General features: G+C 44.0%; 3 protein-coding genes across 6 annotated transcripts in view; 1 reads left to right on the top strand and 2 right to left on the bottom strand.

The window, feature by feature from the left end:
• Nucleotides 1–8392, bottom strand: part of NIPAL3 (NIPA like domain containing 3) — a 50462-nt gene extending 42070 nt beyond the window's left edge. Inside the window, exons 1-3 of one of the 4 annotated variants that reach the window (XM_082653998.1) lie at nucleotides 8296–8392; nucleotides 7271–7414; nucleotides 4939–5244 (exon numbers count right to left, since the gene is read on the bottom strand). In XM_082653998.1, coding sequence (XP_082510124.1) covers nucleotides 4939–5004 — 66 coding nt within the window. In that variant the 5' untranslated portion in view covers nucleotides 5005–5244; nucleotides 7271–7414; nucleotides 8296–8392. Of the gene's footprint in view, nucleotides 1–1035; nucleotides 1284–4911; nucleotides 5245–7270; nucleotides 7415–8204; nucleotides 8268–8295 lie in introns of those variants that run through there. The other 3 variants (XM_082653996.1, XM_082653997.1, XM_082653999.1) reach the window with 3 other exon arrangements.
• The window catches only part of LOC309832950 (large ribosomal subunit protein uL5-like), a 480093-nt gene that overhangs the window by 128683 nt on the left and 333474 nt on the right, over nucleotides 1–17936 (bottom strand). The gene's annotated exons all lie outside the window — the stretch shown is intronic.
• Nucleotides 10021–17936, top strand: part of STPG1 (sperm tail PG-rich repeat containing 1) — a gene marked incomplete at its 3' end in the record, with an annotated part of 51099 nt that continues 43183 nt past the window's right edge. The window contains exons 1-2 of the mRNA XM_082653158.1: nucleotides 10021–10161; nucleotides 12404–12522. The remainder of the gene's footprint in view (nucleotides 10162–12403; nucleotides 12523–17936) is intronic.

Consider the following 17936-nt stretch of genomic DNA (forward strand, 5'->3'; position numbering starts at 1 on the left):
TGATGGCCACTACATTATTATTACCCAGAGATACCAAGCTGTCCTCTGATGAGACTGAATCCACAAGGCTGCTGGAGAATGTGCTGTGAAATGTGACATAAAATGGAGTCATTTAAGTCAGGGTTTTAAAATGGGGCTGGGGGGTTTCCCTGGTGGCGCAGTGGTTAAGAATCCGCCTGACAGGGCTTCCCTGGTGGCGCAGTGGTTGAGAGTCCGCCTGCCGATGCAGGGGACACGGGTTCGTGCCCCGGTCCGGGAAGATCCCACATGCCGCGGAGCGGCTGGGCCCGTGAGCCATGGCCGCTGAGCCTGCGCGTCCGGAGCCTGTGCTCCACAACGGGAGAGGCCACAATAGTGAGAGACCCACGTACCACAAAAAAAAAAAAAAAGGTTAAAGGTTACCATAATAATATTTATGGAGCATTTATATATAATATCACATGTATTTTATATATATATATATATGTCAGGCATGGCACTAAGCCCTTTCTACGCATCACCTTTGAGCCACAAATAACCCTATGAAGTGGGTACTACTATGAGTCCTATTTTTAGCACACAAGTTGGAAGGAGTTTAGAGATGAACGAAGGAAGACTCAGAGTAGTTAAATAACCTGTCCAAGGTGAGGATGGGAGAACTTAAAGCTAGAGGTCTGACTTCCAGTTTCCTGATGAGAATCTGTGTCCCACTGTATTCTCTGGGGTGTCCTTCAAAGGTGGCAAGATAAAGAAAAAAAGATCCCTACCTTGTAAGGGCTACATTCCCACTAATGACACAGGAAGCTGAGGTTTCTTTTAAAAGCCATTACCTCAAGCATATTAATCTCCACTCATAACGACTGGCTACAGACACAGTTAGTAACAGCGCAATACAACTTCACGCTCTTTCATCCAAGGGTTTCAAAGGGCTTCGTCAATGCTAATTATGCCCCAAACCCTTGTGATGTGGTGGCTGGTTCAATTTTATGAGCATTTAAAGTCAAGCAAGGAAGCTGCCAGCAGCCCAGGGGTTACACAATTTGAACACACACCTACCCGCCGCCCTCAAGTGCCTGGTGGAGGGCAATTCAGAGTTGAGGCGACAACCAGCAGGGCTCCCGACGTTAAGTCCCTCCTCCAAACCTCAGCACTGGAAACTGTGAAATGGTGGTGTCCAGGTCTACTGGCAGGGAGGGAGGAGGACAGCAACGGGAAACTCCAGCTCTGGACACTCTGCTGGGAGACTTCTCGACCCAGCATGCTCTGCTTTTGGCTGAGGAACCACCCGGGGGTTTTCACCAAAGTTATTCAAAGTGTTAAGTGCTCGTAAGTACATGTGGACGGCTAACCCAGGACAGGGATTCGATCTTGGGATCAATGACTCTGTGCCTTACGAAAAGGTGCAGACTGAAACACCGGTGCTCCCACTGAGGGGCAGGTTCAAGCCATGGCTCCAACAGACCCAGCCCTCAAGGGAAGGGGGCAGCAGACCCAAAGTCACTTCCCTCTCTGCTTCAGGTAACCGATACAGATTTTGAAGACCAGCAGACCTGGGCTGGGGTCCTGCCTCTGCCACTCACTGCTGTGTGACTTCAGGGCAATCACTCTGAAGCCTCAGCTTCCCCTCTGAAAAATGAAGCTGACCGTAAACCCTCATGTAATAAATATTAAAACAATTCTAGCTGCTACCATTATTATTTTTACAATTTTTATTTGTATCATCATCATTAGCATTAGCAACAGCTCTAAGGACCCTTCTGGCTCTGATATTCTCTGATCCGAGAACTGATCTTTCACCAGTTACAACTCTGAAAGAAAAGAAACTGTTCGCAGAAAAGCAGCCACAGGTCGCAGAGGCAGGAAACCTTGGATACTGGTATCCAAGTGAAACCTCAGCTCAGATCTCCTGTTCCAGCGCCTGCTTTACATCTGCCAGCAACAGCATTTACATACCGCAGCGACAAGACTGTCATCACTTGCTATTTAAACTGCACTCTCAGTCCCTTGGGCTTAAAATGCTAACAGTTAAGTATAAACTGCATTCTGGCTTGCTCTGAGGGTTACTCATATTCAAATACAAGGGAGGCAGCAGGCTGGCTAATAGGCTCTGCTACACCCGTGACCTGGCTTCAGGCCAGCTCCCTGACGTTTACCTTCTCCAGCAGGTAAGGCGTTACCTTATCTAAGACTGCTATTTCGACACTTAATAACCAGTATCAGGGAGAGAAGGGGCGTTGCAGAGTGCCCAGCACAATGTAGGCAAGAGGAAGTGGTGGATAAAACCACGGGCTTTGGCAGAGCACAGGCTTGTTTCAAATTCCAGTTTTATGACCTATTGACTGTGTGGTCTTGGGAGAGTTAATTAACGTCTCTGTGCCAGTTTCCTCATTTGTAAAATGGGGATATAATAGTACTTACCTTATGGGACTTTTGTGAGGATTAACACAGTCCCTGTTATAGTAAACACAACAAATGTTAGTTGCTATTATTATGATGATGATTACCATAGTAATTGTGAATTGGCTATAAAAGTGTGGATAAAGGGCCTATATTTTCCTGCCAGGAAGACTGACAAAGGCTTCATGAAAAAGGTGATATTTGAGCTGGAGCTGGAAGGGTGGGTAGGATTACCACAGGCAGAAAACTGGAGATGGTACAGGCAGCTTCAGTTTCCTTTTCTGTAAATTCAGGTCATCCTCATAACTACCCTATAGGATGAACTTAATGCTGATGTGCAGAGGAATTACATGACTTTCCCCAAGTTATAATGCTACAAAGTGATAGAGCTGGAACTGGAAGCCAGGTCTCCCTGATTCCAAAGGTCATGCTCTTAACACTCCTTCAGGGAGGAGATATCTCAATTACCTACATAGCTCCCGCCCCACCCAGCATAGGCACGTATATGGCAGGTGCTCAGTTGAGAGACCTGTTTGCTAAATAGAAGTGAGGCCCGACTCTTGCAGGCTGAAGCAGAGCCTCCAGTGTCAGAGACCCGCAGGGATGCCGACCCTCGGGCAGCTCAGCCTGTTGGTCTCACAGACCACCTTCCCCCAACAACCAGAATCCATTCCCTGCTGGGTAGGGTGAGGGTGGGGCTGTACCTCAGGGCAAACTGCTTGTTTCTAGCCATCCCCCATCAACGTGGACTTGGGGCCTCTCAATGTTTTCCCCAAAGGTAGGAGATGCCTCCAGGAAAACCCACCCAGCCACAAGCCCACAGTGTGGAGACACCATGTTTGCTGGAGGACCCCACCCCCAGCCACTACTGATTGGACGAATATAGACACCTGACCCAAGCTGGGCCAATCAGATCCTCCCTCTTTTGAACGTGTGATTAAGAGTTCTACCACCTTTCAAGCCCCACGGCCCTTCTTGCCCCTGGGTTCCATGAGCTACCCTGTAGCCTTATAATAATTTTACCTTTCCCTTCAGCGTCTCTGAAACGGATTTTTATTCCTTGCAACCAAAATAGCCTTAAAATCAAAGAGGAAAGAGACAGCTTCCCCTTAGAACCCCTTCCCCTTCCCCCAGGCAGAATTAACTACTCCTTCCTCTGCTCTGTGCACCTTCATCTGTTCCTGTTTGTAACCACGAGACATTTCTGAGTCAAGCGGTGAGTCAAGCCCCTCCTGCATGCCTAGCGCTGGGCTACGTGCTTTCTCATTGATCCATGCAGCCGAGGAGGGATGAGGGATGGAGGGAGGTGTTGCTACTACCATCCTACCCGTAAGAGAAGCTCTGAGGGTTACCTAAGCCCTACATCTAATCACTTGGATAGGAACAGGTAGGGATTTGAAGCCTAGCCTTCTTCCGTTTATTCCCCCGGTACTTCCGTCAGCCCATCACCCTTTGTTCACATGCCTATCTGCCACCTCACTTCTTAAGCTCTTTGGTAGAGTCACTATGACTTATTTACCTTTTCTGAAGATACTTCTGTAATAAGTAACTGAATAAAATTTGTGATTAAAATGGAAACTTACTAGACGCCTCATGAGGGAGAGTGTTCTGTGTCCATTTGGCATCCATTCACCACAAGGGCAATTATATCAACTATATTTTCTTATTTTCTGTATTCTTGATGCACTGGCATTTGTGAGCTCGCTTGCTGGGGAGAGACTGCCTCTTCCAGGGCTATCCAATTTTTTTTTTTTTTTTGCAGTACGCGGGCCTCTCACTGCTGTGGCCTCTCCCATTGCGGAGCACAGGCTCCGGACGCGCAGGCTCAGCGGCCAGGGCTCACGGGCCCAGCCGCTCCGCGGCATGTGGGATCTTCCCGGACCGGGACACGAACCCGTGTCCTCTGCATCAGCAGGCGGACTCTCAACCACTGCGCCACCAGGGAAGCGCTATCCAATTCTTAGGGATAGCAAAGGGGCATGATCTCTGGGATGTTCACTGCAGCATTTACAGTCATCCCAGATTAGAAACAACCTAAACATCCAACAATAGGAGGTCTTTCCAGCAAATTTTGATACAGCAGCTCAACAGATTACTGCGCAATCATTCAGAAAGCATGCTTTCAATCACTACTCAATGACATGGGGAAATAGTCCACAAATAAGGTTAAGGGAAACAACCAAGAAACAAAACTCTCTGTACAATCTGATCCCCAATCTGTAATACCAGAAAAAGACAGGAAGGAAATACACAGAAATATGAACAAAGGTTGTCTCTGAGTAATGGAGCAGGTGATTTTTTAAAAAAATCAAGGAATGAATTCCTTTTAAAATATTTCTCTACCTTCCTATTTTTATGTATTTTAATGAACATTTCTTTTGATTACACATTCTCTTGTACGCGTGGAGGGTCTGCCTGTTTCTGCCAGCGATAGGCACGCGGACCCTGGACCTATCTGTTAGCCAATGCTGCACCGTGTTACTTTCTTGTTAGAAAAATATAAAATTCCCAAACCAAAAAAATAAAAGCTCTTGCCTTGTAGGAGAAGGAAGCCTCACTCACAGGGTCAGCACTGCTCGCGGGCGGGAGCTGCTGCAGCTGCAGGGCTGCTCTGTGGGCTCCGTCCATGGTGGTCTAAGGGCACATCCCACCGGGCCTGGTTTGGCAGCTGCAGCTGCTGCTAAGCCATCTTTCCTTGCGGGGTTCGCCTCCTTCCACCAGCCATCACTTTCCCACGCGGAAGAAGTACTTCAAGGCTCTTTTGGCCAATTTACAGCCTTTTCCTCATCTTCCCTCAGAGACGTGCCAGTTTCTAGGTCTCTTCCCAGGCACACAGACAGGGATGCGTTTCCTTATTCTCGCGGTGCTCTAGAGGGTGGGGAAGAACATTAAAAATGCATGTACAAGGAAACACTGAAACATTATCATCTCAAATAAAGATATGGCTCACCTGCCTCAAAGCCTTTTCCCGGCCCTTTAAAAACCCCATCCCTCGCCTCCTTTGCTTCCTTCCTTCCATCATATCCTAATTTAAATGCTACTTTTCTATAGGCTCCCCTACATAAGAAGTAGAACACTACCTACATCTACTTCTCCAGGACTCCAAAGAGAGAAAAAAATCCCACTGCCATAAAAAAGGAACCATCTACATTCTGATGCAGGAAAGAAAGAATGAGAAGAAAAGTTATCTCCATGGAAGATGGAAGAATTGTCCTGCTTCTGAGGGTCAGCCTAGCACAGGTGATACAACATTGGACCAGGAGGGGTAAGACCTAAGTGACCAGATCATTTTGCCTCTGGAGTCTCAGTTGCCTCATCTGTAGAACAGGGGTAAAATGTGGCCTCAAGTAAAACAAGCAATGACGGTAATTCCCATTAACTTCATTGGACTGATATTTTCAGGGCATCTCAAGCTTTTCTACCAAACAGAGAAAGAGGAAGTACGCCCTTAGTGTTATAGGAAGCATGGCCAAAATACCTTCTGCAAGTGCTAAGGGTTTCTTTGACGTCTTCTTATATTTAAAAAAAAAAAAAAATACAAATTTGGATTCTACTGCAAAGTCTATGTTTATTTATTTTATTTTTTTTGCGGTACGCGGGCCTCTCACTGTTGTGGCCTCTCCTGTTGCGGAGCACAGGCTCCGGACGCGCAGGCTCAGCGGCCCTGGCTCACGGGCCTAGCTGCTCTGCGGCATGTGGGATCCTCCCGGACCGGGGCACGAACCCGTGTCCCCTGCATCGGGAGGTGGACTCTCAACCACTGCCCCACCAGGGAAGCCCTATGTTTATTTTAATATAAAAATCTTTTAAATTACTTTTGATCCGCCATGTGCTACCTGTTTTACCTGGGCCAAGTCATTTAACTTTTCAGCCAGTCTCCTCTGCTGTGAAATATGGATATTCGAAGCCCATGTGTTTTGAGAATTTGGTGAAATAATGCATATAAAATATGTGCACAGTGAATGGTCAATGAATGTCAGTTATTATTAGTATTAATTTTATTATTATCGGTCTAATTATTTAATTTGCCTATGAATACACCTTTCTTTCTCTCAAGCAACGAATATTTGAGGGCTTACTGCGTGCCAAACAAAGTCTCTGCTGTGCCTCAAGGTGTCAGAAAGCTGCCTCCTATCTTTCCTGTAGCTTCCAGTTCCTTCTGTTATCTAGCCCTAGGCCCAGGAATTCTGGTTCCTGGTGTGAACAGCACAGTCTTATGTTATAGGACTAACACTGAGTCCAGTATCTAGGAGACATCAGATGCAGGGCTTAGCACAGGAGCAGCACTTAGACAATGTAGCCCAGGTCTCACTTTGTCAAAGGGCCTCAAAGTTAAATGATTGCTTCTGCCTCTAGATGAGGTTATATATTCAGTATATATATACCTGAAGTACACTCATCAGACAACTTTGTAACTCACATCCCATAACCAGACCTCCCTGACTGTAAAGCCCTACGAATATTTGTTTGTAATCTTGTGAAAAGCGTAATTATTATTCACTCTACTTTTATGCCTTAAGAAGGAAGGGTGGCCCAGGGTTCCCTTGATCTCTGAGACCCTCTTAGAGGCTTTCGGCCTGGAGGTGAAGGGGCACTGGAGCACAAATTCTGGGAAGCAGTTTGCTGAATCCCCTGCTCCGTTGCTCCCTGCCGAGATCTAGCCCAAAGCCTGGCACGGTGACCTCCATACATACCTGCTGACTGGCTATAGACAGGCCTGTGAAGCACCTGGTGCACCGTGGCTGCTTCACGGGCAAGAAGAGAACGGATTACTCAGGCCTAACCAACCACGACTCCAGAGATACAGCCCGTATAGCCAGCCCCGCCCACAGCACGTCAGAGAGACCTCAGGGATGTGCCAAGAGGCTGATGGGAATCCAGGCCCCTAACTAACCTCCTTTGCATCAGCTGGTTCCTCCAGGTGGGTTTCTGTTTTTGCCCTCCTTTGTAGCGTCTGTGGTTACTCTCATTTAATTCGCTTTGAAAAAGCAGCTTCCCTCTCTGCCTCAGGAAACCCAGGCCTCTGAGGCATCATGGCCTGCAAAGACAGAAAACTCTCCCTCAGCTGGGTAGCCGTTGGGACTAAAAGCCTTGGAGGAACTCTCTGCAAGTTGCCCTTCCTTATAAGGCACACATTCTTTGCCCAGCGACTCTCTTTTCCTTACTTCAAAGCACTTTTCCAGGACTAACATATGCCCTAGAGGCAAGGAGCCAACTCTGTGCTGCCAGCCACCCCTTAATTTTGAGGCCCCTCACAGCCACCAGTGAGCACAGGGTCGCTGACTCAAAAAAGGAAAGATAATTCACTAGGTGATGGCTTCCACTCCATCCGCCAGCCCTCATCTCAATGAATTACTTCACTGACCCACAGAATACGGTTTCCCAGCCTAGAGAAACGTAGCTCGTGGCTGCTAAGAGTCGGGTCTTGGCTCTGCCTGAAAAACTCAAACACGCCCTTTCCCAACACCTGCAAATTCAGCTTTCGGTTGCTGAGTGCCAGTTACAGGCCAAGCGCTTTCCCTTTCCTGGGCTTTGGCTCACTGAAGGGTTACACGCTAAAGTCCCCACCCAATGCGCAGGAAACAACTGCCAGAGGCCAACATGGATCAAGAAGGCCTTCTCTCATCCACCTGATAACTCCACCGTCTGCTATCGCCCAAGCCGGCGTGTATAGGTACAATTCAGGCGAAGTTACTCTAGTTCACTTCCTGATTTGGTAACGCCTGGCATCACCTTTACTAAGGCAAATCCATGCCCCTCTCCTCGATGCGAAAATGGAAAAAGCATTCTGAGGCAATGAGACCCAAAATGACAAGGAAGATATTTACGGTAGATGATCACAAGTGCATTCGCTTTTCCTGAAACGAAGGGTGAATTCAAGTCCCCCTTCCCCCGCCCTTAGTCTTAATCACTACTCACCGGCGGCGTTTCCGCTAAGGCCCACCTATCAGAGGTTTCTGAGCAATGACTTAGACTCTTCGCGCAACCCGGAGGCACAGCCTCCCAGATTCCTTCCCCAACCCAGAGCTGCCCGAGTGCTGCAGTGTTTTGCTTTCAAGGCCGCGATTTGATTTGCCAGAAAGCCTGCCAGTCAAAAGCTGGCAGGCATTTGGTGCAGACGAGTGGCTGCGAGGAGGGGGTGGGCGGGACAGACCTCCGGCATTGGCTCCGCCGAGAAGCTTGCTTGAAGCGTAGGGGGAGAGCCTTGAGGAGGCGGCGCCCCGCAGGAGCTTTGCGCTCGCCTGGAGAGGGTCCCCTCTAGCGGACACAGGAAAGACGTTGGAACAAAACTCCGCTCCCTCCTCGGGCTGTGTCTGGAAAGCTCCGGTGACTTGCTCACTCCACTTGCCCTACAGGTGGGCAGCCTGACAGGTGTCCTGCCTCCTTATCCTCAGAGCCCCCTCCCAGGCTTTGCTTCTGCTGTTGCCCCACCCCCACGCTCTCACCAGGTATTCAAATCCTACACATTTTTCAAGGCCCGGTTCCTCCCAAAGCCGCGGGGCATAAAAGTCTCTCCTTGCCTATCCTCCCGGAACACCTGTTGGCAGCACAATATACCAACCCTCCCGGTGCGTCCCCAGCTCAGCAATACTTAAGGTCCACCAGTAAGCCCAGCACTTGAATGCTTCCGTAATGTACAAGTGTAATCATTATGATTGCCTCGAGGATATATTGTACAATACAGGGAATATAGCCAATATTTTATAACTATAAATGGAGTATAAACCTTAAAAAATTGTGAATCACTGTCCTGTACACCTGTAACATATAATATTGTACAGCAACTATATTTCAATTTAAAAATTTTAAAAAATGAGTTGTATTTAAAAAATAATTAGTACGTGCATGGAGCGTCTGCTTTTTCACTCACGTGCATTTCATTTCAGATCCTCTCAACAACCCCCTGAGCGAGACACTGGGCTCATGCCCATTATACAGGTGAAGACATGACATTTGGACAGAGACCTCGATGATGAGAAAGAGGCAGTTGTGGTTCAGACCCTGACACCAAGCGAACTCAGAGGGAACACCCGAGAGCAGGACGAGGTTGACATATTGTAGGAACTGCCCAAAGGACAGCGTGGCTGGTGCGAGATTTTTCTGGCGCGTGGGAAGGGGGAGCGGGACGGGCAAGGGACAGCTTCTATGAAGATGTTTGGATTTCATCCTAAGTTTAAAGGCGAGCCCTTGGAGTGTTCTAAGAGAGCGAATGACAAGATCACTGTGATTGCTCTTAAGTGTGTAAAGAAGGGCTCCTGGAACACTACATGGCTGCCCCCGTATGTTGCCCGTTTCAGTCTTTTTTCTTTGGCTCTTATAAACAGGGCTTCGATGAATGTTAGTTCTTTTAGGTTTATTCCTTGAAGTAGGATTTCTGGGTGATCAAAAGTCTAAGGCTTTGGGTCTATCACAAGATTTTGGGGGGTTGCCTAGATAAGCCCTGTTAAGGTTCCCCACCCATCCTGACGTAGTTAACCCGAACCCTAAAATTCTGGCAGCTTCCCAGCGGTTTTTGAAATGCCTCTGATCATTGGCCAACAACTTTTCACGCCTAAGAAACGGAAGACACCATTGGCTCGAGTTCATCCGGAAGCGGGCAGAGGTGGAAGTTAGAACGTTTAGGCCTGTGGTTGCCATAGCGACAGGGAGGTTGACAGGCCAAATTCAGCCCTAGGGGAGCCGACAAGGTAGGAAGATGTCCCTTTTGGGGGACGGATGCCAGGGTCGTGGGGAGGAGGACCCGGCGCACCGCATGGGACGCCCACTGAGACCGCCGCCTACCCGGTGCGTGCGGAATTCCGCTGCCGAGCTAGGTGGTCCCCTGAGGGCCGGAAGAAGCCACTGTTGGAGGTTCCCCTCCCTGGAGGTGTGCCCTCAGAGTCCCCACCTGAAAAGTGGTGATAATAACCAGGGCATCCCTTCCTCATAGAGCTCCGGTGAGGGGCGTGGGCATCTGACTCCCCTGCCTCAGCCCCGGCGAGTGGACAAACGTTTGGGGGCGTCTGGCAGCAGGTGGACCACAAAGAGCTAAATTCTAATCCCAGGTCCACTCCATCTCCTTCCCTGCTCGGGGCTTCGGTTTACCCATCTGTGAAACGAAAGGCTGTGATTGGAATCTAGAGGTCACTAGCCGGCAGCCAGCGGAAGTTTATTCCAGCTCTCCGACACACTTTCTCGGCTTCAGAAAAATATCAAATAGATTATTTACCCAAGATTGCTTTGAAAAATGTAAAATACTTCCAAGATGCACCATAGCATTGTAACTGAATCAATAAAAATCTCATATAGTCAAAACTACTCATGCAAGTCCCATAAAATTCCACATAAAGGTAACAGTATACATGAGGTAGTATATATTGATATACTTGTACAGTAAAATACATGCATAAATATATGAAATATGTGATAATACTATAAGATAAATAATAAGGGTTTTTTAAAACATAGAGATGGTAGAATGAAAACATGCCTACAGTTGTAGTTTTGTGAGTTAAATCTTTCTAGAATGTAGCTCCTAATGGAAAGAGTTGTATTTAATATTATGAGTACATCTATATACATTATGGATAAAATGTGTCTACTCCTAGTATTCATCCATTCATTCAGTCCACAAATATTTATTGAGCAACTGCTATGTGCTAGGAAACAGATTGGGGATTCAGTGATGAACATCTTATTGATGAAGATCATAAAAAAATATTTTACATATTACATATAAAATATGATGTTGGGTAGTGAAAAGTGCTTTGAGAAAAATAAGACAGGGTCAGGGACTAGAGAGAGATAGGTGGTTCTTCCGAAGAGAGAGTGGTCAAGGAAGTCATCCCAAAGGCAATTTGAGGAGAGGCCCAGATGAATCTGGTGACGGGGCCAGAGGATGGTACCCAGTATAAGGGAGGAATCCCCATGTTACAAGGGTATCGCAGAAGCTGAAGAGGTCCCTTGTGGAGAAGAGGATTAGTCTTTAGGTTGTGGGTTATGACAGCTGCCTTCAAATACCTGAAGAATAGTCATATGTAACAATGGCTTTCAAACTTTTTGACTGTGACCCATGGTAAGAAATGCATTTTATATTGTGATCCAGCACACATACACATGCACATAAAAGCTTCACAAGAGACTACAAGCTATGACCTGCATTTCAGAACTCACCAATGTGGAAGAGGAGTGAGACTTATTCTGAGCTGATTCACGCAGGAACTTTCTAGCAGTTAGAACTACCCAACAGTGAACTGCCTCAGGAATTTTCAAACTGAGTTCTGGGGACCCCCAGCATCCTGTGAAAATTCAAGACAGCCTAAATATTTGCATAGGACTCTATTTACATGGTACATTGCATAGGACTCTATGCAATGTCCTAATTTTTTAAAAAACAACCATACATACTCAAGGATAGTAAATGTCGACATTTAGCATGTTAACATTTAGTGTGTGCTACCTTAGAGGTTATTATAGTGGTTCAGAGCAAGCAGAAGTCAGACTTCCTGGGTTCAAAGCCTGATCCCACCTCTTACTTCTGGTGTGAACTTGAGTAAGTCACTTAACCCCTCCCTCTGAATTTCAGTTTTCTCATCTGTAAAATGGGGATAATACCTCACTGGATTATTGTAAGGGTTGCGTGAAGTATTCTATACAAGGCATTTAGGAGTGTAAGGGCTCAAGAAATGACAGCTATTATTTTAAGCTGTTAATACATTATCCCCGTGCATGTATTAAAATCTAATATTAATAAAAGCCTACTGTAGGCTAGGCAGCATTAACTACTACTTGTGGATCATCGTATTTGATCCTCACAAGCAACTTGAGAGGAAGGTACTATTACCAATCTCCCTTTATGGAAGAGGAAATGGATTTAAAAGGTCAAGTGACTCATCCAAATAAGAACTATTAAGTGGCAGAACCCAGGACTATTAGCCTTGAACAGAGGACTGGGTACTCTTGATCACTGCACTGGCCCTCACCTGGGAACTGGTTAAACATATGCTGTTGATTAGGAAGTTAGTATATCTTCATTGCTCTTTCTTAGATTCCAGGCCCCTGACATCCTGTCATGAACAGTTATACAAGCAAGTGCACCAGTGAGGCACATCTGCACAGTGCTCCATTCACACCTGGGCTGTACCTTCTCTCATCCTGGCTTCACAGGTATGCAGTAACAAGGCTGGAAAACATTAGTAATAGTGTTGTCTTTGGGTGGTAGGAATATGGATTGTTTTTTTAAATCTTTTAAATGTATCTTTCCAAAAATTTGACAATATGTACCTATAACCATTGTAATAGGAAGCTTAAACCTCTTCTAATTACTCATAATTCTAGCACACTAATGCATTTAAAAAATAACAGCTTTATTGCAGCTAGGGAAGTAGATGGTTATTTCTAAGACAACAACACTGCACTGAGATGTGATAAGTGAATAGTGGCTGTGTTTATAGATCCTAAAAGACATTCTTATACTAGAGTAGTGATTGTGCTGTGATCGATATTGACTTGTTTCTGTTGTTTTTGATTTCTTAATTTCTTTGAGTGTGTTGCCAATAATTATATTAAATATTAAGTTTTTAGTATAGATTGTCCACCATAAATGATTGAGAATTGCTGCTGTGAGGGTGATAGAATAAAGTGAAGAGTAAATACTGAAGGAGCAAAGGATTGGTAGAGCATAACATCATTTATTCAATCCTTCATTCCTTAGTATTTATAAATGATGTAAGTTCCTTAGGAAAAAAGGTGAGCAAAATAAAACTCAAGTCTGTTCATGAAAGATTAACTTCTATGAAAATTAAATCATGCTCCTGCTGTTAACAACTGAAAAAACAGAGAAATATAGGAAACATGGTTTTTAGACATTGAACAACAGGGAGCCCAGTACTGTAATCCCTGAGAGAAGAAAAACAAGGTGAGCCCCACAATTGCTCCAGCTTAGTGCTGGGGGCAGTTTCTAGGCCACAGTTCAGGGTGAGGGAAACTTCAGTTTCTGAGCTGGGGAGATAGAAATCAGAGTTCAGGGAGACCAAAGCAGCTGGAATTTACAGGGTAGAACACCATAAAGGAGGGACCTGCACATAAAAAGTTCAGAAATAGGAAGAGAGTTCTCCTTAAGTCTTTGGCTGAGGAATGATGGGCACATGCATGAGAAGAAACTAAGACGGAGGAAAGAACCACCAGAAAGCAGTAGGCTGAACAATTTCTGGGCCTTACACAGAACTGGGACTACTTCATGTTCCCATAAACCAGAATAGAGAGACACTGTATCAGATGAGGATGGATTGGGCAGAGTCTATAGAAATATCATGTCTTAGTAGTAGAGATAAATTATTCCTAGAATAAAAGCTGCTCTGGATTCACTATAACAAAGCTTAAAAAGCTGGAAAGGAGCATATGGGTCTGTAAGTTACTGGAAATTATGCCAGAAAAAAAAAATGCAACACTCTACAGAAATACTTCAAAATCCAGTACCCAACAGTGTAAAACTCACAATGTCCAGCGTCCAGTACAAAATTACTGGACATGAAAAATACAGGAAAATATGACACATATCCAAGAGAAAGAGCAGTCAATATTAGCAGTCCCAGAAACGACAGAGATCATAAAATTAGTAGAAAAGGGGCTTCCCTGGTGGCACAGTGGTTGAGAATCCGCCTGCCAATGCAGGGGACACGGGTTCGAGCCCTGGTCCGGGAAGATCCTACATGCCGCGGAGCAACTAAGCCCATGCACCACAACTACTGAGCCTATGCTCTAGAGCCCTTGAGCCACCACTACCGAAGCCTGCACGCCTAGAGCCTGTGCTTTGTAACAAGAGAAGCCACCGCAATGAGAAGTCCACGCACCACAATGAAGAGTAGCCCCCGCTCACCGCAACTAGAGAAAGCCCGTGTGCAGCGACGAAGACTCAATGCAGCCAAAAATAAATAAATAAATAAATTTTAAAAAATTAGTAGAAAAAGACATTAAAGCAGGTATTATAAACATGCTCAAATATGTAAAGGAAAACATGAACATAATGTAGATAGAAATGGAAAATATTTTTTAAAAGGACCCAAATGTAACTTCTAGAGATGAGAAATGCAATATTTGAAATAAAAATATAATAGATGGGATTAACAGCAGATTAGAAACTACAGAAGATCATTGAACTTAAAGGCAATATACACTGTCCAAATGAAAGTGGGTGGGGAGGGGCAAGAACAGAATCTCAGTGATTGTGGGACAATATTAAGTAATCTATATACGTATACTTGTAGCTCCAGGAAAGAAGCCAGGGTGGCGAAAGGCTCAAAATTTTTTGAAAAAATAATGGCTGAATATTTTCCAAATTTGATGAAAACTATAAATCTGCAGATTCAGGAATTTCAATGAATCCAAAATAGTAAAAACATAAAGAAAATAATAAAATGATGCAAAGTCATCATCAAAATCAAATTTCTGAATAAAAGTGATAAACAGAAAAACTTAAAAATGGTGGGTAAAAAAGATATATTAGGACATAAGATAAGAATTACAGTGGATCACTTATCATAAACTATGCAAGTTAGGAGACAATGGAGTAATACATTTTAAAGTTGGGGAGAGGAGGGAAACTGTCAACACAGAATTCTATTACCAATAAAAATAACTAAGAAAATGAAAGAAAAAAAGATTATTTTAGGCAAACAAAAACCTAGAGAATGCATTATCAAAAGACTTGCACTACAAGAAATGTTAAAATAGGTTCTGCAGACAGAAGGAATGTGATACCAGACAGAAGCTTAGATAAACCCAAAGAATTAAAGAACACTGACAATGGTAAATATAAAATACATTTTTTCTTATTTTAATCTCCTTAAAAAATGATTGACTGTTTAAATGAAAAATAACACGAGGGACTTCCCTGGTGGCAGCCAATGCAGGGGACATGAGTTCGATCCCTGGTCTGGGAAGATCCCACATGCCGCAGAGCAACTAAGCCCATGTGCCACAACTACTGAGACTGCGCACCACAACTATTGAGCCCCCACACCACAACTACTGAAGCCTGTGCTCTCTAGGACCCACATGTTGCAACTACTGAGCCCGTGTGCTGCATTACTGAAGCCTGCGTGCCTAGAGCCCGAGTTCTGCAACAAGAGAAGCCACCGTAATGAGAAGCCCGTGCACCACAACAAAGAGTAGTCCCCGTTTGCCACAACAGAGAAAGCCCGTGCATAGCAACAAAGACCCAATGCAGCCAAAAAATGAATAAAATGAAAATAAGTCTTTAAAAAAAATAATAACATGAGATTCATAATATATGTAGAACTAAAATGTATCTCAACAAAAGTATGGAATGTGGGAAAGGGAAGTATACTATTGTAAAGTTCTTACATTATATGTGAAGTGGTGTTTTTTTTTACTGTGATAAATTAAAGATGTAAACGCTAAACCTTAAAGCAACTGCTAAAAATAAAATAGGTATAGCTAATAAATCAGCAATGAAGGTAAAATTGAATCATAAGAAATACTCATTTAATCCAAAAGAATGAAGGAAAAAAGGAACAAAGATCAAATAGGAGAATGGTAGATTTAAATCCAACCATATAAATTTTTACATTAAATGTAAAAATTTTAAACACTCCAATCAAAAAGAGATAACCAGGGCTTCCCTGGTGGCGCAGTGGTTGAGAATCTGCCTGCTAATGCAGGGGACACGGGTTCGAGCCCTGGTCTGGGAGGATCCCACATGCCACGGAGCAACTAGGCCCATGAGCCACAACTACTGAGCCTGCGCGTCTGGAGCCTGTGCTCCGCAACAAGAGAGGCCCGTGCACCGTGATGAAGAGTGGCCCCCACTTGCCACAACTAGAGAAAGCGCACGCACAGAAACAAAGACCCAACACAGCAAAAATTAATTAATTAATTAATAAACTCCTTCTTCTTCAAAAAAAAAAGAGATAACCAGAACAGATTTTAAGAAACCAAGATCCAACTCAACTATATGTTACCTTTAAGAAACCAACTTTAAATATAAAGACACGGATAGGTTAAAAGTAAAAGGATGCAGAAAGATACAGTTTGCTAACAGTAGTCAAAAGAAAACTGGAGTGACTATATTAATATCAGAAAAAATAGACTTCAGAACAAGGAATATTACCAGGGATAAGGAGGGGCATTTCACAGTGATAAAGGGTTCAATTCACCAAGAAGAGGTAAAAATTATGAATGTGCATGCACCAAACAGTGCTTTAAAATACATGGAACAAAAACTGACAAAACTTAAAAAAGAAATAAATTCACAATAATTTAATGTGGGAGATTTCAACACTTTTCTCTCCATATTGAAAGAATGAATAAAGAGAAAATCAATAAGGATATGAAAGACTTGAACAACATTATCAACCAATTTGACCTAATTGACATTTATTTTTAAAAACCTTCATCCAATAACAACAGAAAAACTCAAAATCCCTCCAGCTACTTGGAAATTAAACAGCAGTCTTCCAAATAAACCATATGTCAAAAGATATTATAAGGGGCTTCCCTGGTGGCGCAGTGGTTGAGAGTCCACCTGCCGATGCAGGGGACATGGGTTCGTGCCCCGGTCCAGGAAGATCCCACATGCCACGGAGCGGCTGGGCCCGTGAGCCATGGCCGCCGGGCCTGCGCGTCCGGAGCCTGTGCTCCGCAACGGGAGAGGCCACAACAGTGAGAGGCCCGCGTACCGGAAAAAAAAAAAAAAAAAAAAGATATTATAAAAAAATAGAAGCTAGTTTAGGAAGAAAATGAAGGCACAACATTTCAACATACATGAGATGCTGTTAAAACAGGGATTAAAGGAAAATTCACAGTATTAAATGCTTATATTAAGAAAGAAGAAAGGTCTAAATTCCATGATTTAAGCTCCCACCTTAAAAAGCTAGAAAAAGAAGAGCAAATGAAGCCTAAAGTAAATAGAAAGAAGGAAATAATAATGGTAATAGTAGACATAAATGAAATAGAAAACAGAAATGGGAAAAAAAATCAATGAAACCCCTTGCTGTTTTCTTTTGAAAAGATCCATAAACCTCTAGCCAGTCTTAACAAAAAGATATAAGATGCAAATTACCAATATCAGAAATGAAGGAGGGATATTACTACAGAACTTACAGACATAAAGGATAATAAGGGACTATTATGAACAACTAAATGCCAATAAATTACACGACAGAGATGAAATGGAAAATCTTCCTTGAAAGACACAAATTACCAAAGCTCACTCAAGAAGACATAGATAATCCGAAGACCCTATATCTAACAAGCAAATGGAGTTTGTCATTAAAAAACCTTCCCACTGGGCTTCCCTGGTGGTGCAGTGGTTGAGAGTCCGCCTGCCTTGAATTCAGCAATATACAAAATTGATAGTATATCATGATCAAGTAGAATTTATTCCAGAAATACTAGGTTGTTTTAACATTTGAAAATCAATCAATATAATCCCATTAGAATACTCAAAAAGAATAATAATATGATCATTTCCATAGATGCAGAAAAAGTATTTGATAAAATTCAACACCTGTTCCTGTTAAAAACTATGAAGAAACTAGAATTGGAAGTGATAAAATGCT

This window comes from Grampus griseus, assembly GCF_964374135.1.
Source record: "Grampus griseus genome assembly, chromosome: 1".
In the NCBI taxonomy this organism is placed as follows: Eukaryota; Metazoa; Chordata; class Mammalia; order Artiodactyla; family Delphinidae; genus Grampus; species Grampus griseus.